Source organism: Martes martes, assembly GCF_963455335.1.
Source record: "Martes martes genome assembly, chromosome: 14".
Lineage (NCBI taxonomy): Eukaryota > Metazoa > Chordata > Mammalia > Carnivora > Mustelidae > Martes > Martes martes.
Window position 1 is genome coordinate 87,519,814 of NC_137902.1, and position 27,473 is coordinate 87,547,286.

Sequence of the window (27,473 nt, forward strand, 5' to 3'; positions counted from 1 at the left end):
TTAGTAGCTAGGCGGTAGTGTCGCTTGGGGGTGGGCAGGACTAGCTGGGTATAAGCGGAATGTCAGTGTCATGGCGTGGTGCGTCAGGCAGCAAAGCAAGGGCCTGGCTTTGCTGGACTTGATGCATGTGTACAGGGCGACACCACTGTTAGCAACAGCAGCGAAGACCCAGGGCAGCAGCGGAGAGGCAATGGTGGTTTTAAGTGGGGGCGCTGTGGACGGGGGTGCAGCGTGGTGGGTGCGGCTCATGTTGTGGGGGCAGCCTGGTGGTACCAGTGCAGGGAAGGTGGAGTAGGACACTTGGGGCGGCAGCAGCGTGGCAACAGGGGTAGGGAATCGGGAAAGCTCCAGAGTGGGGGGCAGGGGTAGCGGCTAGGTGGTAGCTGCAGGGAGGGGTGGGCAGGAACAGCAGGGGGCAGCGTGGCAAGTGGGGCAGTCATGCAAGTCAATAGGGCAGGCCTGCGTAGGGATGGGCTACAAAGCCCAGCAGCTGCAGGACCCAGGAAAGCAGCGGGACGTATAGGGCAAGAGTGGGACACAGGGTGGCACCAGATCAGAAGCAGGGTAGCGGTAAGGGGGCAGTGATGGCGAGGGGCAGAGGATTGGTAGTGGGGGTGTGGTGTACTCGGCAGGGTAAAGGTGTGGGGAGAGCAGAGAGGGGTGGATGCAGCAATGCGGTGGGGCAGCAGGACAGTAATGAGCATGCTGGTGGGCGGGGTGGGACAGCGTGGCTGGACGGGTGCATGTGGGGTGGCCGGCAAGTGGTGGCGTGTGAAGGGGGGACGGAATCAGCTGGGAGGCAGCGGCACAGCAACTGCACAGGAAGGGCATGAAGGGTGGGGTAGGGCCTTAATGCATGTCAATGGGGTTGGACAGTGAAGGTCAGTAGTGGCCTGGGGCACAGGGCAGAAGTTTAGCTGCAGCAGCGGTGGTAAGGTGGACAGTAGGAGGGGTGTGCTGTGGACTGCAGGGTCACGAGGCAGGGGCACCCAGGTGGTGGCAGCATTGCGAGAAGGCTGGGATGAGTGGGGCGGCAGCAGCAGGTCAGCGGGGAGGGAATCTGGAGGCACCGGAGCAGGGGTAGGGGGGCCAACAGGTGGTAGCTGTTCAGGGGTGTTTGGTGGGACCAGCAGGGCAAGAGCATCAGGTTCATAGCTGTGTGGGCAGGGCAGTGGCTCTGCACAGCCGCAGCAGCAAGGGGACAGTATGCAGTGAAGAAATGGTGCGGGGGGAGGGGCAGTGAGGCAGCAGTGACTTGAGGAAGGAAGTGACTTGAGGAAGCGCAGTTGGATGACAGCAGACGTGGAGGCAAAGCAGAGAGGCAAAGCGGGGAGGGATTGGCCCAGATGTGGTTGGGAGGGACTAGTGGCGCAGCAGGTACGTGGCAATGGTGCGGCATGGCTTGGGGGCCGGGTGGAACAGTGGAGATGGGCGGGAGCAGCAGGGTGACCGCGGTAGCAGTGGTGGTGCTGTTGGAAACAACAGGCACCAGGGCAGTAGAAGCACTGGAGGGTGGCGCAGCAGGGTGGCAGAGTGCTGGGAGGTGCACACGGGAGCGGTAAGGGCAATGGGGGTGGCACAGCAGGGCATCAGTTGCAGCAGGCAGGGCAGCAGGGCGGCTATGGCGAGGGTTAGCCGTTGTGGGACAAAGAGGCAGTGCTGTGGAGTAGCAGGGTGGAGGGTGGCAGCGCTGGTGGCAGCGGCCTGTCGGGAATGGGGGGTGGAAGGGACCTTGGCGGGTGTGTGGGGCGCAGCAGGGTGGCAGTGGGGGGATGGCACAGTGGTGTGGCAGTGGTACGGGGTGTGGGGATGAGCCAGGTGGCAGAAGCACAGGTGGGGGGGGGCAGTGATTTGGTAGCAACGCTATCAAATGCTTTTTGTGCATCTGTTGAGATGGTCCTATGACGTCGACCCTTCGTTTTGTGAATGCGGCACATTAGTTTGATTTGTGGATGTTGAACCACTGTGGCATCCCTGAAATAAATCTTACGGGTTCGTACCTCTTCCTGTATTGTAGAATTTGGTTTGCTGATATTTGGGTGAGGATTTTTATGTTTACGTTCATCACAGATAATAGTCTGTCACTTTCTTGGGGCACCTTGGGAGGTTTCGATAAGGGCCATGCTGGCCTCATAAAATGAGGTGGGGAGCCTTCCTTCCTCTTGTTTTTCTGGCAGAGTTTGAGAAGGATTGGTATTCATTTTTTTCTGTGTATGATTCATAGAATTCACTGGTGAAACCATGGGGTCCTGGACTTTTGTTTGTTGGAAGTTTTTGATTTCTTATTTAATCTCCCTACTGGTCATTGGTCTGTTCGGATTTCTGTTTCTTCAGGATTCAGTCTTGGCAGGTTGTATGTTTCTGGGAATGTCTCCTTTTCTTTTGGATTATCCAGCTTGTTGGGGTGTAATTGTTCATAGTACTTTCTTATGAGCCTTTGCATATTTATGGTATCAGGGAACATCTCTTTCATTTCTGATGATGAGTCCTCTTTTTTGTTAGCTTGAGTCTGGCTGAGACTCTGTCAGCTTTGTTCTTTTCAAAGAACCAGCTCTTTGTTGATCTGTTTTTTTTTTTAATATCTTTCTGTTGTCTTTTTAGTCTGTATTTCATTTATTTCAGTTCTGATGTGTTCCTTTCTTCTACCAACTTTGGACTTTATTTGTTCTTTTTCTGTTTCCTTGAGGTATCAAGTTAGGTTGCTTATTTGAGATGTTTCTTGTTTCTTGAGTTAGGCCTATATCAGTATACACTTCCTTCTTAGAACCACTTTTTTTTTTTTTAAAGTTAGCTCTAAGGGGTGCCTGTGTGGCACAGTCTGTTAGTTCTTGGCCGTTGGCTCAAGTCATGGATTTAGGGTCCTGGAATGGAGCCCTGCATCAGCTCCCTGGTCAGCACGGGGAGCCATTCTCTCCCTCTTCTACTGCCTGCTGCTCCTTCTACTCTGCTCAGTCTGTCTGCCTCTGTCTCTCTCTCTCCCGCTCTGTGTCAAATAAATAAATGACATCTTTAAAAAAATAAAGTGAGCTCTATGCCCAGCGTGAGGTTGAAACTCCAAACCATAAGATCAGGCGTCACAGAGCTCCACCGACTGATCGACTCGACTAATCGACTAATCGGGTGCCCCATTTTAGAACCTGTTTTACTGCATTCAGTAAATTTTGTTTCATTGTATGATTTTTTCATTTGCCTCAGAGTATTTCTGTGTTCCTATTTTGGTTTGCCCATGAACCCAGTTGGTTGTTCAGTAGCATGTTGTTTAGTCTCTGTGTTTATGAATTTCCAGTTTTCTTCTTGTAATTGATTTCTAGTTCTATATCACTGTGGTTGGAAAAGATGGTTGATTTGATTTCAGTCATCATTTGGGAAAATTCTAGGCTTCTGGAGTTTATTGACTCGTCTTGTGGCCTCATATATGACCTATGGTGGAGAATGTTCTAGGTGTACTTGAGAGGAAAGTATTCCATGTGCTGCTTTTGGATGGAGGGTTCTGTGTGTATCTGTCAAGTCCATCTAAGTAACGGGTTGTCTGAGGCCGATGTTTCCGTTGTGATCTTCTGTCTGGATGGTGTATCACTGAGATAAGTGTGTGGTATTAAAGTTCCCTATGGTATTTGTGCTGATTGCTTCTCTTAGGTTTGTTCATATATGCTCTACATATTTAGTTGCTCCACCGTTGGGTGGGTAAGTATTTATAAATGTTGCATCGTCTTACTGCATTGATTCCATTAGCAATTTGTAGTGCCCTTCATTGGCTCTTGTTACAGTGTTTGGATTTTTTCTTTTTCTCCTCCATTGGACTGAAAATCAGAAGATCATCTCTTAGCTCTGCAGCCATGAACAAAGCACACCCCTGCTCTAAGTCCGGTTTTCTTTTTTTTCCTCTGTAAATAAACACAATAAATTCTTCTCCCAGGACCATATCCTGACTCCAATAAGACAATGTGTATAAAAGTGCTTTGTAAACGAGGAGATACTGCCCAGTTATGAAAAGGATTATGCAACCACCAAATGTTCAGGATAAGATTTTTTAAGACATACTTATTTATTGTAGAGACCGAAAGAGAGTGCATGCACAAGCATATGCTAGAGAGGGGAGGGTCAGAGGGAGAGAGGGAATCCTCCAGCAGCGTCCCCGCTGAGTGTGGACCCTGGTGCGGGGCTCTCTCCCAGGAGCTTGGGATCTTGATTTGAGACAAAATCAAGAGTCAGCTGCTTAACTGACTGTGCCACCCAGGTACCCCAAGAATCAGATTTTTTAAAACATTTTTTGAGGGCTTACTCTCATAGGTACTATTCTAAGTGACCTCTATTTCATTCAATTCTAAAAACTATTCTTAAATTAAAAATAGAAGCTGTTCTAAAAGCAAATATTCATAATATCCTCAGAGGTGGGCAAACAGGCGGAAAAGGGGTTAAGTAGGGGCACTGGGGTGGTTCAGTCGTTGAAGCTTCTGCCTTTGGCTCAGGACATAATCCCAGGTTCCTGGGATCGAACCCTAGGTCAGGCTCCCTGCTCAGTGCGGAGTCGTCTTCTCCCTCTCCCTCTGTCCCTCCCCCTGCTTGTGTCCCCCCCTTCTCTGTCTCTCAAATAAAAAATTAAAAAGGTAAGTTACTTGCTCAGTGACATGATAAATATTAGAACTAGATAGAGTCCTGAGTGTGTCACCCTGAAGAATGTGTTTTTTCATTTTTACATTTACCAAAAAATACCTAGCTCTCAAAATACTATAGATTCAATTAGTTTCCTCTTTCTCCATACATTGAGTATCGGAAGATGCTACAATTCCAGGACCCTGGCTGGCTGGGTGGATGGAGTGTCTGACTCTTAATCTCCGGGTTACGAGTTTAAGCCATGTTGGTGGTACAGATTACTTAATTGAAAAAAAAAAAAGATGCTATAGTTGGGCTTGTTTTCTTTTTTCCTTTTGACCCCTTCACCCATTTCTCCCACCTCCAACCCCAAACTTCTGCCATCCCCCATCTGTTCTGTCTGTAAGCTCATATTTTTGTTTTTGTTTTGTTGAAGGTTCTACATGTGATTTCTAGTATTTGCCTTTCTGTCTGGCCCGTTTTACTTAGCATAATGCCTTCGTGGACCACCATGTTGTAAATCGAAAGATTTCATCCTTTATTATGGCTGAGTAGGATTCCACTGTGTTTATCGACCACAATTTCCTTATTCATTCATCCACTGATGGCATTTAGGTCGTTTCTTTATTTTCACTGTTGTAAATAATCCTGCAGTGTACACAGGGCTGAATATACCTTTGTGAGTTAGTGTTTTCATTTCCTTCAGATAAATACTCAGAAAGGGAATCGCTGGCTCCTTTGGGTGTTCCATTTCTCATTTTTTTGAGGAACTTTTGTATTGTTTTCCATAGTGGCCGCACCCATTTGTACTTCTAGTAATGGTGCGCTAGAGTTTTCCTCTACTCTACATCTTCACCAAAACTTGCTATTTCTTGTGTGTTTTTGATAATGGCCCTTCTGACAGGTGTGAAGTGGTGCCTCATTCTGGTTTGATTTGAATTTCCCTGATGATTAGTGATGTTGAGCATCTTTTCATGTACGTGTAGACCATCTGTATGTCTTCTTTAGGAAAATGTCTATTTGGATCTGCTCCTGTTACATTAAATTACTTGTGGAGTTTTTGTTGTTTTTGGTGCTTTTGTGTGTTTTGTTTTGTTTTTGTTTTGCTGTTGAGTTGCATGAATTCTTTATATTTTGAATATTAACCCCTTACTGGATGTATAATTTACAAATGTTTTACCTTAGGTTACCATTTTATTTTGTTGATGGTTTCCTTTGTTTGGACATTTTATACTTTGATGTTGGCACATATTTTGCTTCTTTGTTTGTTTTTACTTTGGTATAAGCTTAAAAGCACCACTACCAAGACCTATGTCAAGGACTTTTCCAAACCCTGCGTTTTCTGCCATAAGTTTTATAGTTCCAGGACTTGAATATATTCAAGTATTTGACCCATTTTGAGTTAGGTTTTGTGTATGGTGTAAGAGAATGGTGCAGTTTTGTTCTTCTGCATGTGGCTCTCCGGTGTTCCCAGCACCATTGATGAAAGAGACTATTTTCTCCCCCTCGTTTATTCTTGGCTCCTTTGTCATAAGGTCCCGGACCATAGATGTATGTGTTTACTTCTGGGCTCTCTCCTGTCTTCTGGTGATGTGTGTGTCTGTTTTTATGACAATGCTAGATTGTTTTGATTACTCAAGCTTTGTCATTATTCTGAAATGAACAAGCGCAATGCCTTTAGTGTGGTTCTTCTTTCTCTAGATTGCTCTGGTATTCTGTCTTTTGTGCCATCATACAAATTTTTAGATCCTTTGTTCTCTTTCTGTGAAAAGTGTCCTTAGAATTTTGATAGGAATTGCAATGTAGATGGTTTAGGGAAGTATAGACATTTTACCACTATAGATTCTTCTCACCCATGAATATGCCATATCTTTCGGTTTATGTGTGTTGCCTTCAGTTTCTTTCCTTACTGTCTTGTAGTTTTCATTATACAAGATTTTACCTCTTGTTGAAGTTTATTCCTGGGTATTTTTTTTAAAGGTTTTATTTATTTATTTGACAGAGAGAAAGATCCCAAGTAGGCAGAGAGGCAGGCAGAGGGAGGGGGGGAGCAGGCTCCCTGCTGAGCAGAGAGCCTGATGTGGGGCTCGATCCCAGGAGCCTGAGATCATGACCTGAGCCGAAAGCAGAGGCTTAACCCACTGAGCCACCCGGGCGCCCCTATTTTATTCTTTTTGATGCAATTTCAGGTGGGATGATCTTCCTAATTTATTTTCTGATGATTCGTTCTTAGCGTATAGAAACACAGCAGGTTTTGGGGTAGTGATATTGTATCCATTCCCTTTACTGAATTTAGTCATAGTTTGAACAATTTTTCATTGGCTTCTTTGAGGTTTTCCTTATAGTCTGTATCATCTGCAAACAGTGACCACTTTACTTCTTTCTTTCCAGTTTTGGTGCTTTGTGATTATCTTCTTGCATAATTGTTCTGCCTTGGATTTTCAATATTGTGTTCAGTAAAAGTGGCAAGGAAAGATCGGCAGTGTTCCTAACTTCGGCGATCTTAGAGGAAATGTAACAGCTAAAACTTTTCGGTATGGGATGTGACATAATCTGTGCGGTTGTCACATACGGCCTTTTTAAAAAAGATTTTATTTATTTATTTGAAAGAGAGAGAGATCACAAGTAGGCAGAGAGGCTGAGAGAGGGGGAAGCAGGCTCCCTGCTGAGCAGAGAGCTTGATGCCGGGCTTGATCCCAGGACCCTGGGATCATGACCTGAGCCGAAGGCAGAGGCTTTAACCCACTGAGCCACCCAGGTGGACCATATATGGCCTTTTTGGTGTTGAGGTATGTTCCTGGTCTATGGACTCTGTTGAGAGTTTTGATTGCAAACGGATATTAAAGTTTGTCAAATGCTTCCCTGCATCTCAAGATGATCACATCATTTTTATTCTTTATTTTGTTAATGTGCTGTATCACTTTGATCGATGTGCACCTGTAAACCATCATTGCATTCCTGCAAGATCCCACTTGATCATAGTATATGATCCTCTCAGCATATTGGTGAACTTGGGTTTCTGGTATTTTGTTGAACATTTGTGCGTCTATGGTCATCAGGGATATTGGACTGTAAGATTCTTTTCTTGGGGTGTCCTCGTTTATTTTTGTATCAGGGTAATATTGGCCTCAGCAAGTGCATTTAGAAGCTTTCTCTCCTGTTTTTTGGAAAAGTGGGCAAAGGACTGGTATGAATCCTTCCCTGAATGGTAGAATTTACCATGAAAGGCATCTGGTTCTGGAACTTGGATTTTTGGGAGGTTTTAAATTGCTGATATGATGAGTACTGGTGTTTTATGTAAGTATTGAATCACTAAAGATGAAACTGTATCCATATCTGGGTGGTGGGATGGATGAAGGGGAACGAGAGTCATGGGGGCCCAGCACTCAGAGGCTCCATCCGCCGCTGTGGCTGTGCCATTCCTCTCAGATGCTGGCAGAGGACGAAGGACGTGGTGGAAACACAGCAGAGTGGTGGTGTCGGGAATGTGGGGTCCGAGTGGGGTGATGAGACTGATGCGTGGCCCTCCTGTCCCACCCACAGGGTATCAGATGGCCTACTGCCTGGCCAACAGCAACTCCAGCACATTAACCACAGTGGAGATGGGTGTCATGGTGAGGCGATTCACGGCCACCGAGCTGGCCCCAGAGTCAGCATACATCTTTAGGCTGATGATCAAGATGAGGCAGGGCTGGGGGAGCCCCTAGAGGCCACCATCATCACCACTGAGAAGCGAGGTAAGGCCAGAGGCCCAGGCCCACTGTCCTGGTGACATGGGGAGGATAGCTGGGCCCAGTTGGGAGCCATAGACTTGCTGGGTCCACGGCTTCCTGGGGCAGGGCTTGCAGGGTAGTGTGTCTACACAGCCTGATATTTACCAGACAGGCAGGAATGTCTCTGGAGAGGAGGTTGTGTAACTGGGATCAGGGTGGCTCTGAGTCTCTGTGTTGGAGGGACGCTCCCTGAAGCCAGGTGCTTTTTCTCTGATGTTCAAGACCACATGACCAGCTGAGCCAGGTGTTCCAAAACACGTTTCCTACCAAGCAATCCTAGGGAGATGTGTCTTCATGGATGCCGCTTCTGTTCCAAGCACTGGTGTGAAGTGCTTATTGTTCATTGTCTTGGTTTATCCTCACCAAATGCTGGGGGACAAAGTGCTCTGAGGCCCAGTTCTACAAAAGACATGGGGCACAGACAAATTCTGTCATTTGCCAGGGACACAGCTGTTGACGCAGTGATGTGGACACCCTTCACAGACACTGGGTTCCCTGTTCCCACAGCAGTCTGTTGTGGGTTCCCATCTCAGTGAGCCCCTGATATGCCGTCCAGCCTCATCCTGGGATCTGCCTCAGGGGGTTCCCTTCCCAGGGCCACCTCAACTACTATAGGCCCTTTTTATGCCACCTGACCTTGGAGGGACCACAGGGGTTCCAGCTTAGGTCTGAGTCAGGGCAGAGAAGGGGCAATCTGGAATGCAGAGAAGCCACTGAACCCCCACTCTGAGGCTGCCAGGAGCCTGTGTGGCTTTCAGGGCAGCGTGGTGCCTGTCAGTTTCTGTGCTACAACCAGCCCACATGCATAGTTCCCTTCGAGTTCTGGCTTCAGAATGTGTGGCTCAGGGACTGCATCCCAGTTCTCTCCACATCCAGGGAGCAGGCTGTGCTTTGGCCCTGCTGAGGTCACAGGGTAGCACACGGTTAGTAGCTTGACTCGGCCTATCCCAGGAGTGGTGTTGAGGGGAACATAGGGCTCATTTACCTCCTGTGCTCTTGAACGGAGAGCCCCATCCCTGCCCCAGAGCTATCTCCCTGGACTTTGGAGGAAAATCAAAACAACAAAATGAAAGGATCCAGGATACATTTGGGCTCATTTCCCTGCAGAGGTGCTCTTGGTCTGTGGCTCATCAATGTCAGAGCAGGGCTTTTACTGGAGCACAGGTAGGCTGACAACCAGGCCTACTGCAGAGTATCTGGAAATGTTGCCGCCCTGGGAGAAACCCATTTGCTCACTACTCAAGTGTGATTTGTGCTGTTGTGCTGACTCCTCCTCTGACCCACCTGCGTACCATGAGAGGCTGAATGAAATACAGTGCCTGGAGTGTAGATTGTGTTGGCTTCTCTATACATCTGTCCCTAGGGGTTATTCGGCTGGTGGGGTGGGGGCTAAGGGGCAGGTTATTTGGGGCCGATGTGCTTTGCTTCTGAGGAGCCCCCTGAGGTTGAGCAGGAAGGCGGGGGCTGCAGTCCGAACTGGCACCTGGGCCCACGTTGGTCACCACGGTGGTTGGGTTGAGGGGAGCGCAGGGCAGGCCAGCTGGAGTCTATGGCTCCTCAACTGCCTGTTGACAGCCTGCAACCCAGGGCTCGGGGCACCGGAGCAGAGCCAGAGTCGCAGGGCCCAGAAGATGCTCATAGGGAAGGACTGGAGCCAGGGAGGGAGGCAGGCAGGCTCAGGCAGCCGCATCAGCCAGCCAGGTCGCCGGGGGGCTGAAGCCCGGCTCTGCTCTGTGCTGCACTGGAGGGTTGGCATGTCTCAGGGCAAAAAGCACACAGCGGGAAGTCTGCCATCACCACAACCCTGAAGTAGACGGTGTGGTGTGGCGCAGTGCGCACTCAGGCACCTGGGTGCGGTGGGGGTGTCTCCTCATCCAGTCTCCTTTCGAATGGCTAGGTCAGCACCTGGGCGTTGGACGGAGGGCAGCTAGCTAGGGGGCGGGAGTTCTTTCTGAGGAGGCTGGCAGGTGGAATGCTGCCCCGTGGCTGGGGTGGGCAGTGGGGGTAGAGACCAAAATAGTCTGCTAAGCGCTAAGGCTTAGGATCTGTGCAAGGGGATTCTTGGAAGCGCCACAGAAGAAGAGCCCCATCTGCACGTCTCTGCAGCTCTGTTCCCCCTGCACAAACCTTGGATGGGTGCCAGGAGGGAGAAAGGGTGGGAAGGAGTATATTTGCTCCTTCCTCCCCTATGTGGGTTACCTTCTTCCAAAGAGATCCATCGAGGACATGGAACACAGAGGCCGAGCGGCCTGGTGGACACCAGGAGAGGGTGTGCTGTGCAACCGGGGTAGGAAGGGCTAGACCTGCCTGACCATGGTGGATGCAAAGGGGGCACTGAACAGGTTTGTGGGCCTGGGGCAAGGCGGTGAGCTGCAGGGCTTCACCATCATCCTGGAAGCCTCCATAAACGCCGCTGCAAATCCTTTACAACCCCTCTGGTTTTTGCCTTGGGAGAAAATTCTAGAAGCAGAACCCTTAGCTCAGAAGACATGAGCGTGTTTGGCTTGGAGATGTGGAAACTCATGGACACGCCATGCCCTGGCGACCAGGATGCAGGTCTTGTGGCCTCTCTGCTTCCATGGTGATGTCTTGCCTTCTGTGTTTGGTGAAAATACATCTCATTAAGCGTGTGTCCGCAGGTCCTTCCTCCCTACTTTGCCATTAAATGCCTGTGACTGTACACGGTGATGTATCTTGTGGGGTCTTAGTGTCTGATTGTGAAAATTCTCAAACTCACCTGGGTACGGATTTGCAGAACTCATGGAAAAGCTGCATTCAAGCCAAACAAGAATTAATAAGCGGGGACTGAGTGAGCTGAGGATCGTGAGTCTACCTTTGTGACTCTTGTTTGAAACCTTGCTGGTTCTTTAATGTTTCTTCTTCCAGATCGAGGGAAACTGTATCTGAAAATATCCATGATCTACAGAAATGTGATGAAACATTTCTGTGTGAACAAATGGGAGCATTTAACTTCTCTCCCTCCCTGAACCCTCCATCATTCAGGAACTCTCAGGGAGAATTCTTTCTTCCAAGGTACTTAGGATTATTGGCGTAAGTTCAGCACAAGCGCCTTTTTCTTGTAACAGGACACCGCTGGAAACGTTGGTTATTTTACCAAGAGATTGAGTGAAATGTCCAATTTGAGAGTAACGTGTATAGACTCGGATAACGACCAGACAATTTTCAGGAATTAAGGGTGACTTTGTGGAGCCCCTTGGCAATAGCGGCTTCCCACCTCGATGACGCAGTGCCGAGGAGCCTTGTCAGATGAGTAGGGAATGTTACTTGTTGGAAGGTATGGGAACCTCAGGATATTTGGGGGACCTTGAGAAGAGGAATCCACCCAAATCGACAGGTATCGCAGTCAAGTCTGATGGGAGTATTGCGCTTGGCTTTGGCCTGGACGCACTACTGAAAGTTCACTCTAGAGATTCCTCATGAAAAGTTTCAGCACAGCAGGGTTTCAAAATCTGTATGGAACAGTCCGTCACTATGCCTGCCAGGCTTAGTTAGAATAGATGCTAAGAAACCAAGTGTGCTTGTGGCTGCCTTCTTGCATCTAAGAAACCATCCCAAATCCATTGAACTGAAATCCATCACCCATGTGGACTGGCATCCGCTGCCACCACCACCAGGTGTTTCTGTGCCTCCAATGGGTCCCGTGAAGCTCTGAATCTATTTAGTTCACAATCCGGTTTGGGGACCTCACTTTGGAGGCTGGCAGTGTTTCCTGATTGGGAAAATCCTATCATAACTATACCCCAAATCGGCCCAGAATCCTCTAGAAGCTGGTTGTTGGAGGGCTTGCCCTTTGGGTCAGTAGCATAATCTCTGGTCAGGAGTGAAACAACTTCAATCTCCAAGGTGTAGGTTATATTCATATTGGGTGGTGATTAGTTGTTGCTTTTTTTAATTCTCTTTTTTGAGTTCCAGGGTCCATGAGTGGTATGTCTTAGAAAGGAAAGACCGGAGGCTCCTTTCAGCCAAATAGAGTTGTGAAAAAAGAAAGGAAGCAAGACTAACAGAGTCACTCACGTAGAGTAGAAAAGACATTGAGGAGGTAGAGTAGATGCATATCTCCTATGGGAGTTGTGTGTCATTGTAGTGACGGAGTAGGTGAATGAGAACCATGTCAAAGGTGAAAGACGATTCCAGGAGAAGTAAGCATCTCTAGGACGGTCATGCAAAATGCAGTTGAAATAGGGTTTATGCAGATTTTCTGTTTTGGTTCTGGGAGCAGCAGGAACTTTATTTAGACTCCTATCACTAGTTGCACATGGTGATGGACCTCTGGGCCATCTCCTGGCCCATATCCTCCTGCTTGGGTCTGGCAAAGATATCAAGGAACTCCCGGTAGCAAATTGACCATGTGTGTATGATTTGAAGGTCTGCCAGCAGCAATGCTGTCTTTCACAGATCGCGGGGCCCTGTGGTTTGGGCATCTTTGAGCTTGTGCTCTCTGCTGGAAGGGAGGGGCACGCTTTCAGTTTTGGGTGACATTGTGTCTTCCCGAGTGCGGGTCCTGAGACCTCAACTAAATGCTCTCCTTGTTTTTACAGGTGGTGCCTCAGGGCTCAGAGGACATGGCCTCATGGGCAGCATCCAAAGGGTCTGGCCTCTGTCTCTTCAGTGCAGATTCAAGTGCAACATGTACAGGAGTGTGACCCCTGCCGTCTCCCTGGTGGATGTACATCACAGTAGTAAGTTGTCTTGGTTTGGAACCTTCCGCCTGAGTTGAGGTTCAGGCCTTGACTTGGGTGTCTTTTTTGCTGGCTTCTGTCTTTCTTCCAGAGGGAAAGATGCCCTCTTATTGTTGATTAAATTGGAGATGTACCCTTAACCAGAATGTCTAGAGTTTGCTGCTTGGGGAAAATTACTTGGTGGCACATATGGAGAAGGTTCTGCAGGTCCCTGCCCCATACAAAACATCTTAACTCCAGGTTGCGTCTGTTAGCAGAATCCTGAGTTACTGCAGGGTTATCTTATAAATAGAAAGTCTCTCCAAAATAGTGTTTTCTGCCAACACATTCTTTTTAGGGCCAGTAAACTAAAGAATATTGGGCATCTTTACAAATGGATCTCTGAGTGGACGTGCTTTTTTTTTTTTTTTTTTTTTTTTTGTAAGAGGGGGAGGTGGGAGAGAGAGAGGTAGACACTGGGTAGGCTCTACATATTTTGCAGAGCATTACACAGGGCTCGATCTCACAACACTGAGATCATCACCTCAGCCAAAATCAAGAGAGTCAGTAAGAAGGTCACTCACATAGAGTAGAGAAGACATGGGGAGGTAGAGTGTATGCCCATTCCTGTAAGAATTCCGTATCACTGAAGAATCAGGGTAGATGAGTGAGAACATGTTTCTAATATGAAGATTCTAGGAGAAGTAAGCATCGCTAAGATGGTCATGTGAAATGCAGTTGTAATAGGGTTTCTGCAAGTCTTCTCTTTGGTTTTGGGAGCAGCGGGAAGTTTATTTAGTCTCTTGTCACTAGTTGCCAGTGGTGATTGACGTCTGGGTCACGTTTTGTCCTACACGCTCCTCCTTTCGTCTGGCATAGACATCATGGAACTCCTGGTAGCCAGATTTGGAAGTGGAGGGACTGAGGGAGAGAGAGACCCTTAAGCAGGCTCCACATGCTGTGCAGAGCATGACACATGTCACGGGCTCGATCTGACAACCCTGAGATCAGGACCTGAGCCAAAATCAAGAGTTGGTCCCTTAACTAAAAGAACCCTACAGGCATTCCTGGATGTGCTTTGTGTTTATGGAAGGCAGTGTACATACCCCGTCCTGTTCTATGATCTTCTAAATTAAGGACTATTTCCATATCGGCAGTGGTCTTACACCTTCTCAGGCCAAGAGATAAGTAACTATTTTTGGTGGTAGAGAAAAGCAGTTGGCTACCATATCCTCTCAGAGGGGGAGGTAGCGCTCACTGCCTGACTCTGAACAGCCCAGTTTTATTCCTGTCCTGATACACACAGTTCTTCCAAAACAGCACCTCTGTAAAAGATAAAATTAATTTGCAAGCCCCTGGGTGACACAGTTGGTTAAGCATCTGCCTTTGACTAAGGTCAGGATCCCTGGATCCTGGGGGATCAGGCCCTGCATTGGGTACCCTTCTCAGTGGGAGGCCTGCTTCCTCTCCCTCTTCCCCCCAGCTGACTCCCAACTATTCTTGATCCCTCCCTAGCTCTCTTGATCTCAAATAAGTAAAGGAATACAAGTATTTCTAAGTAAGAAATTAATTTGTAAGTCGTTTCTAATTTATGAGGATAATATTAGTAGAATTAAGGACACATGAGAGGTAGATCCCAAGCCATGTGTTTGATGAATCTTGTGGCCATTCATCCTTGCGATCTACATACATCGATAGGTCAGTGTTTTTGTGAACGGACGTCGAGCACCTCGTGCTCTGAGATTCTGAGTTCACCCTCCAGTTGATGTTCTCATGGATCCCAGGCAGTGTTTCTTCCTGGGATCCCACTTCCTACCGAGAGACAGCACCCGTGTCAGTTGTGAGAGCTCGTAAAGGAAAAGTCCCCCGTTCTTACTTGGCACAGTGTGCACGGTTGTGAGACCCCCCCCTCCCACGCCTGTTCGGGGATCCTGGCCTTTGTGCAAGTACTGATGGATCGGAGCAGATGTGCTTGATTTCTAGCGATTGGTTACTGGAATAGCGCATTGTGCATCCCTCAGCACGGGACCCAGTTGTATGTGTTTGCACCGTCTGAGTTTGTATCTCAGCGTCACCCTAAGAAATTCCTTGGGAGGTCTTTGCCCAGTGATTTTCGGATGGGAGTGTCCGGGGAAGGGTTTCCCCGCGTTGCGCTGGGATCAGGGATTCCTCGGCGTGAGGGTGTCGTTGCTGGCTAAGGAAGAAGGGATACCTGAGCCCATTCCTTTCCTCATCACACCGGGAGGATTTTCTTGTGTGGGAATCCTCCCAGGGCCTTCCCGTGTTGGCTCCGTGAGGAATGGGATTCCCACATGGATCTCACCGGCATTCAGGCGCAGCGATGACGCAGGGGGTCCCGGGAGGTGCCTGCGCCTTCGCTCCCGTGGGAGGGATGACGCGCACTCTGAGATGGTAGCGGGAGCTCAGGCCCAAGTCCCAGTTGAAGCTTCTCCCACCAGGCTACAGCGCTCGTGGTTCTCCCCGTGTGAGTTCTGTGGTGTTGGGAAGGGGCCCACTTCTGGCAGAAGGCTCTACCTCCGTGACGGGAGACACGGTGTCTCCCCTGTGTGGTTTCTGTGGTGGTGAGAAAGGTGGGCGCTCTGGGTCCAGGCGGGAGCCCAGTGATGACAGACCCAGGTTCCTCTGCTCTGAGTTGTCGGGTGTCTCCAAACGTGAGAGCTGTATCGAACGGCTCTCCCCCGTTGACCGCATCGGTCGGGGTTCCCGCTGGTGTGAATCCTCGGATGCTGGCTCAGGGTGTGTCTGGACTAAATGCTTTCCCCCGAAGGTGGCATTCAACCAGTTTCTGTCTGCGGGAACGTGCCCATGGCCTCGAAGGGATGCGTGTTGCTGCGAGCTCTCGTGCAGCAGTCCCACCACATGGCTTCTACCCCGTGGGAGGTGCTGGGCGTGAATGAGAGCAGAGCTCTCCGAAGGAAGGGTCTCCCACCTTCGTTCCCTCCCTAAAGGGCCTCTCCGGTGGTCTTGCTGTGTACCGAGGTGAGCACTGCCCTGCAATTGTTTGCCCCATGCGTGTCATGTCTCCTTTCCTCGGAAGGGTGAGTTCTCTCGTGCCTCCCGAGGGGAGAGCCCCGAGTCAAGGCTCTCCCACCCTGGGGAGAGGTGTGTGGTGCGATCCAGGATGCACGAGCCCTGATGTCCTTGGCACCGGGGACACGTGGCTGAAGGCTCTTCCACATTGTCAGTAAATACAAGGTGTGTCTTCCCCGGACGCGACACACATGGAGCGAGGTGAGGGACGTGAGACATCTCCCTCCTGGGCCCCAGCATTGGCCGGGTTCCTGGGCAGTGTGAACCCTCTGCTCATGGCCAGAACAGGAGGGGCTGTGGAAGGATTGCTCCCTCATGTCCCTCCCTTCCCGCCTCAACGTACGCATTGCAGCCCGTTCCTTCAGGAACGGTCTCTGCGTCTACCTCTGCAAGCCGCTTGTAGTCGGGTGCCGTGTGCCTTTCCCGAATTCAGATAGATCTCTCTACACGGTAGCCTCACACCCACGTCAACTGCTGCTTCAATTTTCGATGTTTCCGTTTCAAAGACTATATACCTGTGAGTCGTGTTGAAGGCAGTGACTTTTCCAGACACTCGGGTGGTGGCTCGCCTTGAGGCCCATTTCAGCCGAGAAATGAAACTCTTCCGATTTCTGGTGGGACAGCCCGTATGCTCGGGGTCTTGGAAGACAGGAGAGTGTGGGGAATGCTTAGCGTAGCCCATGTCCAGCTGTGGTGTGGAAGGCCAGGGTTCATGACCCTGAAGCCTCCCGTTGACTTGCAGAGAAGCAGACCTTTGAGATGCCCCCGTGCGGGTATCCCTTCATCCTTTCTGATAGGGAACGTATCGCCGTGAGCTCCTGGGTCTTCTACAGACAGAATGAGTCACGGAACACTAGGCGAAAAAGTCCTGAAGGGCTGTATGGGGACTACCAGAACAGAACGAAAGAAGGAAAGAGGGGGAGGGAGGAAGGAATACAAAGAACAAAAAGGTACTGCAGGGGAGGAAGGGAGGGAGGGTGCGTGGGCGGGCGGGTGGGCGGCCTTGAAAAAGGGAGAAGAGAACCTGGTACAGAGGCATTAGGGGAAAGAAGAATTTTGAAAGTTGTGAGACAAATTTTGATGTATTTGAGTTCATCTATTTTACCTTATGTTGTCTGTGCTTTTAGTGTCCTATCCAAGAAATCATGTGTTAAAGCTTTTGTCCTGTTTTTCTTCCCTAAGAATTTTTATCGCCCCAGGTCTTATGCTGAGGACTTTGATTCATTTTGAGTTAATTTTTGTGTACGGTATAAGGTGAAGGTCCATTTTTATTCCTTTGCATACTATTATCCAATTTCCCTAGACTTGGTTGTTGGAAAACTGTCCTTTCCCTGTTGAGTAATCCTGGCACCTATGTTGAAAATTATTTATGGATCACATTGCGAAGCATTAACATCTTAAATATTTCAAGTTTTCCAAACCATGAACATGGTATGGCCTTCCAGTTATAAGTGTATTCTTTCATTTCTTTCAGCAGCATTTCATAGTTTCCAGTGTACAACTCTACTACCTCTTGGTTAGGATTATTCCAATGTATTTTATTCTTTTTGATGCTGTTATACATGAAATTGTTTTCTTAGTTTCCTTTTTAAATTATTCATTGCTGGGGTATTGAATTGCAGCAGATTTCTGTATGTTGATTTTGATCAACTATCATTAATTAGTTCTAAAAGTGTTGTTGTATTCCTGGAATCTTTAGGGTTTACTACATATAAGATCATGCCATCTGCAAACAGAGATAATTTTATTTATTTCTTTCCAATTTGGATTCCCTTTCAAGCCTAATGGTGCTGGCTTGTACTTCCAGTATTAGGCTTAGTAGAAGTGACAAAATCTGGCACCCTGAATCCTTCATGATCTTAGAGGGAAAGCTTGTAAACTTTCCCTGTGGGGTATGATGCTCACTGTGGGTTTTTCCTATATGGCTCTTATTATGTTGACATAGTTTCTTCTATTTCTAGTCTGTTGAGTGCTTTTATCATGAAAACGTGCTGAATGTGGTCAAGTGCTTTTTCAGCATCACTTGAGATGATCATGTGACTTACCTTCCTTTCATAATATGACCTATGACACTGATTTTTTCTTGTATATTGACACATTCTTGCATTCCAGGAATTAATCCCACTTGGTAAAGGTGCACAATCCTTTTCATATGCTACCAAATTCAGTTTGCGAGTATTTTGTTGACCATTCTTGCACTGGTCTTAATCAGAGATGTTGGCTGGTAGTTGTTTTTTCTTGAAGTTGTTTTTTTTTTTTTTTTCATAATCTCCAGGATTATGGAGTAATGCAGGCCTCATTGAATGAGTCAGGGAGTTCTCTCTCCTCTTCATATTTCTGGAAATGTTTAAGAGGATTGGTTTTGTCTCTTCTTTAAATATTTGGTTGATATGTTTTGTTTGTTTGTTATGTTTTCGTTCGTTTGTTTTTGGGGGGTGGTCCATTTTGAATGAAGGAAGGATGGTCTTTCGATGCTTATGGGAAGGAGGGTCAGAATTTTCTGCCTTCCTTTCCACGTGAAGCAGGGCTGTGAGGGGCTAAGCTGTACCTTCCTCCTCCAGATGTCCCTGACTTCTTCTGATGTGGAATCTTGGCTCTCTCTGCTGTCCTTTAAGCTCCTGAGCATTGGTGAAATCTTGTCATGGGGTCTTTCTTTTAGTCGAAGTTTGTGGGGCTTCTGAGCCCATCCGTCCGAACCCTCCGCGTGCTGATAGGGTAGTTGAAGTCATGAGACAGATGAAGGATTGACTTAAGACAGACAGTCACTCAGCACCCTAGTCTCGATGTTTCTTTCTTGGCGTTTCCCCTGAGAATTCCTACTTGGTGTTTCCATGACTCAGTAGTCCTCTTTGGTAGGAAAGCCGAGGAGTATGTGTAGATAAAACCTCCCGTCAGTAAGTGGATAGGAGTCGGCAGTGCGGGATGCCTGCCCTCAGGGCGCCCTCCCCACTCCCCCGTTCGCACCGGGGCGTTCATGGCCCCTGCCATGGTGTTCCTCACAGCCCAACAGCAACAGCTGCCGGGCGTCTCTCAGTATAGGATGGGCTTGGTCTCCGGGTGTTTCTGAGAAGGCCTTGCCGTCTACAACGTGGATGAGAATAAGTAATGGTAACATGATAAGCAGAAACCTAAACCCTGCCCCTGTGAGTCTCTGACAGAGATCTCTGTGTAGGGTCGTGCTGAGGGGTCTCTGTGGAGTCTGTGTGTGGGTCTCCGTCAGAGGTCTCTGGGTAGGGTCTCTGTGTGGGTCTCCGTCAGAGCCTCGGAAGACAATGCTGGGCTGGGAGCGGGACACGCGTGGGGGGCCGTCCTAGACTCCACCCTCCTTCTGGACACGTCCCTTCCAGCCGGGGTAGGAGAAGCCCCATCTGAGGGCCTCCTGCCCCTCCGGGCTCTGGGTAACCAAGACTGGGAGCCAGGTCAGTCCCTTGGCCTCTGAGTCCCCACCAGTCCCCTGGGAGCCGTCCTTGGGCCACACGTGTACAAAAAGGTCACAGACCACAAGTCTGTCCGGGGCCCCCAGTCCTACAAGCTTACCAAATTGTGCAGAAGTTAACTTCTCTGCCTGAAGGCCTTGCTGCCTCTGGGCACCTGGCCATCTGTGTGGGAGCTCAGGTGGCTTCTGTGCAACCCCCACCCCACTCCCTCCAACCCCTACCCCTGGGATTGGCAGCTGGAGTGGGGCGCAGACCCTGCAGGGACAGTCCTAGGGCCTCTAACTCTCCCCTCTGGGCCCTTGGGTGGCAGTGGGGCACCAAAGGTTTTCAGTCGTCACACCAGGCATGGGCACACCCTGTCACTTGGCCTCCTTCCTGGCCTCCCACCCTAAGCGCAGGGACCCCCCCCACCCACAGCCACACCCCCTCCATCCCCCAGAAGGGGAAGGGGGTGCTGGTGAGCAGGCTCCTTCAGTGCCCTGGGGCTGGGCACGCTTGTCCCTGGGGGTCTCTGTGGCACCCCCCCATACACCCTCAGCGCCGGGAGCGAGTTTGTCCCTTGCTGCTCCGAGTGTGAGAAGAGGGGAACACGGAGCTAAGATGGGATTCCCTGGGGTGGCTCCTGGGGTGGCCATCCTCTATTCCCTGCAGGAGACTTGGCGGGGGGGCCGGATTTCTCACCTCTGACCTCAGGGCCAGCCTTGTGTCTCCCAACTGCAGGCCCTACTCTCACCTAGGATTCTGTCTTCCTGAAGCCTGAGCGGGATTTCTGCCTCGGCAAACCCTCCCTAAAGCCACACAAGACCCAGGTGGAGGGAAAGTAGGAGAGGATGGGCAGAGTGAGGTCCCGGTCTGGGTCTTGTTCACCTTGTCGCGGAAACAGAAGGAGAGGGAGGAAGGGGGCGGGCGTGGACCCCAAGATAACCCGTTGTCCAAGGTCCCATTCGTTCCGGAAGCCATAGCACGTCCTCCGGGAGAGCGGACCCTCATCCTTCCCTCCCACCGCAGCAGGGCACACACAGAGGCCAGCACCACTTGTGAGGGGGAAAAACACACACACACACACACACATTTATTTTGGGGAAGCAAAGTAATTGTGGCACAGAAGAGCCATTAGTCCATAGAAGATGTGCTAATGTGAGGAAAAAAAAGTTTTTCCCCGCACTGTTTGCGTTTTTTCTTGGAGGAAAGTTGTCCTCCCGGGAAAGGCGTGGGAAGAACCCAGTGGCTGGCCAGGCGCGATGTGTCTTTGAAGGAGGCAGTGCCTGGGGCAGTGGGGCTGCAGGGTGCGGCCTGAAGAGCCCGGCACCGGGGACCCGTACTGGCAGGGTCTGCTTGGGCACTCTGGCACCCTGGTGGGGAAGGGCCACCCGATCCACTCGGTCTTGTTGGCATAGTTGTGGCCCCTGGGGGTGCCCTGTGGACTGGCTGTCTCCCTCATCACTCTCCTCTGCTCTTGGTAGGAGAGGACCCTGTGGTAGCAGACACTGGGGTCTGCCGAAGCCTGGAGATCCTTTTTGCACCAGCTGACCTCCGGGACCCTGAGTCCCTGGTGAGGCACCATTTCCTCCTCCAGGACCCGCGCCACAGCCGTCACGACCACCTGAGCCTCGGCAGAAGCTCTGTCCGTGGCTGACCTGCCCATGACTTGTCCCCGGCCCTGGGATGACGGAGGCTTGCCCTTCTGAAGGGAATCTTCCAGGCCTTTGCCTCCACTGGGAAGGAACCACTGGAGCAGGTGCGTCATCCTTCCCCCGAGGTGGTTCTCCCGGGGCGCCTCCTCCTTCTTCAGCAGGTTCTCACAGGCCTTGCTTCCCGAGGCCTCTGCTGACTTCTTGCTCTGGACGGGACGGCTCACCTCACTGCTCTGGAGGACCTTCATGTCTGACAATTCCTTGGCAGGCTCTCTCGAGGGGGACCTCCCGGAGCTCTCTCTCTCCTCGGGGGGGACACGTGACCTGCTCAGGCTCTTACATGGGTGCCGCAGTCCCAAGGGTCCCGGCTGCCTGTGGGGGCTCTGGCCACGGGATCTTTGGCCATGCAGCACCTGGGAAGTAGATGTGTCTTCACTGGACCCGCTCTGGGAGCCAGACAGACATCCCTGAGAAGCCAAGATGTCGGCAGCAAGGAACACGTTGGACTGACATTCTTGGAGGAGACTCTTAGTCGCACAGTCTTGGAGGAGGACCCCAGTCTCACAGTCTTGAAGGAGCACGGTGGGGGTGGCATCACGAGGCCGGTTCTCTGACTCCATCAACTTCCGGGGCTCCGATCCCTTGCGCCGTGCCTCAAGGCGTAGCTCTTCGGGGTCTCGGGCGACCAACTTTGTAGGCTGCAGGGGGCTGTCGCTTTTCCCTGAAGACCCTGATCGTCTCAGCTTGTCACAGAAGCCTTGGTTGTTGGCCAGCACACGGGGTCCTAAGGTGACTCCCCAGGCAGGGGCCTCCTTGACCTCCCCCGCCTCCCCGGGCTCTTCGGCACTCAAATCCTGGGGCTCTACGTTGAGCTCTAGCACGGTCACATCCCTTGAGGCCCGACCCCCGTTCGCCCTCCTTGGCTCCTTCGTGGCCGTTGCCGGACTTGGACTTGACTCCAAGGTGCTGTTCATAAGAGTCCTCGAGGCAGTCTCACCGTGCCAGATTCTGCCCACAAAGCTGTATGTGAAGGTCCGAGAAGGTTGCCTGGTCCCCTGTCCAGCCGGAGGACCACCGCCAGGTGAGGTCCCTTCCAGAGCCTGCTGGATTTCCTCACACGTAGGCTGGGGAGCACCGAGGGGACCCCCCCAGGTGGGGTAAGACTCTTTCATCACCTCTCCTTGGTAGGGCTGAGGAGGATTTCCCACGAACTTGGTGCCCGTGCCGGCCTTGGATATGCAGGTGGCTGAGTGGGATGGGAAGGACTGGGAGAGGAGGAAGCCCTTCTTCAACTTGAAGAGGTTTATGGTCTTGAGAGCCTTGAGGGGGAGGCCCCACCGGTGCTTCACCCTGAGCCTTATGATGTGTGCTTCTAGCATCCGCTTAGCATATGGACTGAGGATGGAGAAATCGTGGGAGGGTTCCCAACACTTGGAACGCGCTGACTTTCCAGGTTTCCCATGAGGGCTTGGCTTACCGGGAAGGTCCCAGGCGTGGGCAGCGAGCCTGGGAGGATGAACATCGAAAGGCATCTGGCCCTCTCTGAACTGCTCCAACTTCCTGAAATGGGCTCTCAGGTCGTTCTCTGGACGCTTCTCGTCTGTGCTGCTTGTGGAGGGCTTCAGGTCTGTGTCTGACTCCTCACGATTTCTTCCTGGAGCCTTCCCTGGAGCGCTCGTTGTGCCCCTGTGTGGGTCTTTCTGGATCCACCCTGCACTGGACCTTGAATCCTTGCCCAGTCTTTTTCCTGGGTACCTGGACCCAGTCTTCTGTGTGGCCTGGCAGCTTCCATCTGTAGACTCAGACTCGGGCGTGGGACTGTGCCAGCTGTGTGCCTGGGGCACCTTCTGGAACTCTTGGTGAGGCTGTATCTTCAGGGATAGCTGGATCCTACAGGGCGGGCCCCTTCCTTGCTTCATGAGCCTCTCCCAAAGGTGCCAATCCGGTTGCTCCCAGAGCTCAGAGTCGATCAATTCTCCAGGAAGGACAGAGCCTGACCCATGGCCCTCGGGGGCCTGGCCACCCTGCTGAAGGTCGCGAGGACCTGGGCTAAAGACTTTCTGAGATCGTTTCACCACAGGGGGTACCTTGCCGCTTTCTAGTTGCTTCTCCAGAAAGCGACCTTCCAGGTTTTGAACAGCAGTTGACACGTAAGACGGTGTCTTCTGGGCTACAGGGCAAGACACCTTGCAGCTCCCCATCTCGGGTGGCAGAGAAGGGGGTCCCACTGGGACAGAGGGTGCAAGGCATGCCTGGGTCTGGGGCTGAGTTAGAGGTGGGAGCTGGGGCTGATCCAGAGGGAGGGGCTGAGGCTGAGTCAGAGGGAGGTGCTTGGGCTGAGTCAGAGGCAGGGGCTGGGGCAGGGGCTGATCCAGAGGGAGGGGCTGGGGCTGAGTCAGAGGGAGGTGCTTGGGCTGGGTCAGAGGCAGGGGCTGGGGCAGGGGCTGATCCAGAGGGAGGGGCTGGGGCTGAGTCAGAGGGAGGTGCTTGGGCTGGGTCAGAGGCAGGGGCTGGGGTAGGGGCTGATCCAGAGGGAGGGGCTGGGGCTGAGTCAGAGGGAGGTGCTTGGGCTGGGTCAGAGGCAGGGGCTGGGGCAGGGGCTGATCCAGAGGGAGGGGCTCGGGCTGAGTCAGAGGCAGGGCCTGGGGCTGGGGCTGAGCCAGAGGCAGGGGCAGGGACTGGGACAATCTCTGGGTCAAGGATTTGGGCCAGACCGAAGGGTCATGTAAGTCCTGGGTCAGGGAGAGGCGTGGAGCCACGTTGCCCTGCATCTGGAGTGGCAAGGCATGAGAGCGCTCATTGAATATGACAGAGGGGAACTCCAGTGGGGGATCGGTCACCCTGACAGTGGCCACCAGGGACTCGCTGTGCAGAAAGGGGAGACCCCAGAAGAGCTGGCTGCATTTCTGCTCCAAATTGTCCCTTGGAATCTTGGGATGTGGGGGCTTCTCAGGACCGAGTAGCTGTTTTGCTTTGCCCCTCATGCTCCAGAAGGATGGGCAGCCCATGGTGTCCTGCCCGTCACCTGGAGACTTGAACGCTCTCCCGAAAGAAGTCAGCTGGTATTTTGACCTTTCTTTCTTTTCCTTCTCCCTCCAAAACTTCAGCTCTTTTCTCCTGGCCATGAGTATCTCCAGAAGCTTCTGGACGTCCGGGTTGGTGGAAGGGGGGATCCTCGTCTCCTTCTGTCTGCGTGCGGCGTCTCCCCAGAACAAGGCCCCTGGTGGGTCGTGGGACAGAGGCGCTTGATGGGACTCCAGGCGTGTGGAGGTGGACAGGTTCCAGGCATTGGCCGCCGCCCGCCACCAGGACAGGGCCGAAATGGGGCTGCGTGAGCGGCCCAGGCCCGAGACGGCTGGGACAGGAGACGCTGACCTGTCAGCGGACCAAGGCGTGTGCGGAGCCGAGCTCTGTGGGATGGGGCACGGCGGGGGTGTCCTTGAGTCACACTGAGGGAGAGTCAAAGGAGAGTCCGGCCGCTCTGGGGCCAAGGAGGCTGTCAGAGGCCCAGGGGAGGCCTCCGAAGGAGGGACACATGGCGGGGAAGGGGGAAGAGCAAGGGGCTGGTGTGAAAAGCCATCCGGGGGGAGGAAAGGCTTTGCCAGCCAGGAAGTACTCAGGGAGGAGCGTGGACAAACAGAAAAGGAGGAGGTCATGCGTCCTGCTGGCAGGGTGGAGGCCAGAGGCCGAGGGAACCCCGTCAGTGGAGTTAGGGCAGGTGATGGGGCCACAGCGGGAGCAGTATCTTCCACAGGCTCCCTGCATGGCTGACGGGCTCCAGCTGGCACCACTCGGCACACCTGCGCAGGGGCTGCTTGATGTAAGAAGTGGTGAAAGCCCCCCTGGTCAGAGAGCCTCTCCAGGTGGCTGTGGGAGACAGGAGGCGTGAGCGGCCGCTGTAGCAGTTGGGGCCGCGAGCCGTCTCCACGGCCCTCCACGCCCCACACCCACATCACAATGCTCCTGCTGTCCCTCAGCCCGGGGCTTTGGTCACAGTCTGTCCCCACGGCTCCTCCCAGCCCCACTCCGAACAGCCCCAGAGGCTGTTCCCTGCAGCCCAGGGGTCCCACCATAGACTCGGGGGGGCCCACCCAGGGGAGAAGGCGGCAGATTCTTTACCTTTCCAGAAGGGAGAACAGGTCCTGAACCTCTTGGAGGTTCTTCAGAAATTCTCTGAAGCCTGGAAACAGGAGACCGGGTCACAGCAGAAGGCGGGGTCCAGGGATCTTACGGGAGGCTGGGTACAATGTCCCCTTAGGGGAGACCTTTGGGGGATTGGACTCGGGAGCCCCAAACAGCACTGTCCAAGGCCACATGCCCGCACGGTGATGACAGGATTCATGATGGGGATGGCTTTGTCTTTTCCAAAGGGCTTCCCCGTTCATGACCTTGCTGGGGGAGGAAGCCTCCAGAGGAATCTGAGCACAGTTGAACAGTTGAACAGCTTGTCCACAGTGGGAGTGGGAGGTCCCGCCCCCAGTCCAGGCCCTGGGGCCCCTGCTGAGCCATACTGGTTTCCAGCCCCTCAGGGCTTCCTTCTGGCGCAGAATCTGGGAAGCCTCCGGTTTCGCTCTCCCTCCTCGGAGCCCCCAACCCCCACCCAGGGCTCTGTTTCCTGAGGGATGGGCTCGGGCTCTGGTGTCCTGGAGACAGTGGGGCTGGGCCTTCAGAGCGGGGGGCACAGTGTAACTGGGGCACGCAGGGGTGAGTGGCAGATGCTCACCTTTCAGGGTGTGATTTTTCTTACCTCTGTTGCTCCTTCCCCATGGCTCCGGTTGGTACTGAGATAAAAGAGAACACGGGGAGGCTCGGACCCCCACCCCAGCAGCAGGTGACCCAGTGCTCAGGGGCCTGACCTCCGCTAGAGAGGCAGCTCTTAACCTCTGGTCCTCGGCCACTGGCCACTGTGCTTGGGACGCTGTCCTGGGCCCCTCCACCACACCTGGACTCCGGCCCAAGATCTTCGGGGAGAAATCCTCGTGTCCCTCTAACCCTTGCCTGGTCTGGCTTGTCCTGGATGAATGGTGGTCTACTCTCTCCTGAGAATACCCGTTCTAGTCTTTCCTACTTCAGGAGTCTCCCCAGTGACTCGGAAAAGTGGAAAGAATAATAGAAAAGATGATAGGATTACACTCTGCTGGGTCTGGGCCGAGGGTTCCTTACCTTCCTGCTCTTCCTGTGTCTCTTGCCTGGTGGTGAGGATGGATCAGGCTGGAAATAGGAAAATAAGAAGGCGACGAGCCCCAGTCCACATATAAAGGCAAGGATGCCATTAACTGCCAAGATAGTGGGACTGGGGCTCAGCCAACCATCAGTAAGGAATTCCTGAGGGAAGAGATAGTTCTCCATCTCTTCCCTCGGAAAAGAGTTAGTGTCCAATCGCACTGCTGCCCTCAGGTAACCGAGCCCTGAGAGTCAGTGACCGATCGCACTGCTGCCCTCAGGCAACTGAGCCCTGGGTGTGTATGTGCAGACACAAGCCCCACGCCCACATCACAGAGCTGTGGTCTGGTCACAAAGGGCCCTTGAGGACAGGTAAGGGACGCAGGTAGCCGGACCACATCCCCTCTCCACCGCCAGCCCTGGAGCTCTGTCACCCCTCCACCCTCCCAGGCCTGACACTCCTACCCGCTCACCGTGCTAGAGACAGACCCTTCGTCAATTTGCCTTTCATCCTGCGTGGAGCTCAGAGAATACCTGTTCCCCTTGAGCTCTCCAGTTGTGCTCCATCAGTTTCATAGCTTTTAAAAATCTGGAGTTGTCCTTGAAATTTTGGTTAATCCCAGGAACTTTTGTCCTCTGTCTGCAGCTCCAGTCTCCCCACATCATATGTTCTTGCCTTGCATCACCCTAGTACAAAAGAAACTCAAATTTCTTTTGTGCTTCTTTAGCCATGTGCATTTTGAAAACATCTTAAGATGTTTTGTTTCAATTAACCTTCACTAACTTCAGCTAAAGGGACTTAGAAAATTAATGATTATTCAAAATTTACAAAGCTAAGTGCAGGGGCCTGGAATTAGTTGCGGGCCCCGGATGTAGGGGCGGGCCAGGCCGGATGGAGACGGCCAATCAGTGGGGCACGCATATATTTGCTGTGGTGGGCTGAAGTCCCATTGGTTGCCTGTGTGTGGGCCGGGCTCGGCCACCTCTATACAGGTCAGTTTGTGAGGCTGGGTGGGGAGGGTAGGGGGAGGAGTAGGAGGAGGAGGAGGAGCTACTCAGGGAGAGCCACTAGTCAGGGAGAGCCGTTAGTCAGGGAGAGCCGTCAGGATAGCCGTGGTAGGGTAGTCCTCGGAGCGTCGTCAT

General features: G+C 51.9%; 1 protein-coding gene across 1 annotated transcript; it reads right to left on the minus strand.

The window, feature by feature from the left end:
- On the minus strand, positions 1-27,473 carry LOC308355046 (spermatogenesis-associated protein 31E1-like; the record flags this gene model as incomplete). The annotated part of the gene is made up of 5 exons (XM_080822950.1): positions 1-345; positions 20,885-23,368; positions 23,882-25,034; positions 25,287-25,347; positions 27,431-27,473. 5 exons carry the CDS (start codon positions 27,471-27,473, stop codon positions 1-3), a joined length of 4,086 nt encoding a protein of 1,361 aa, XP_080679076.1.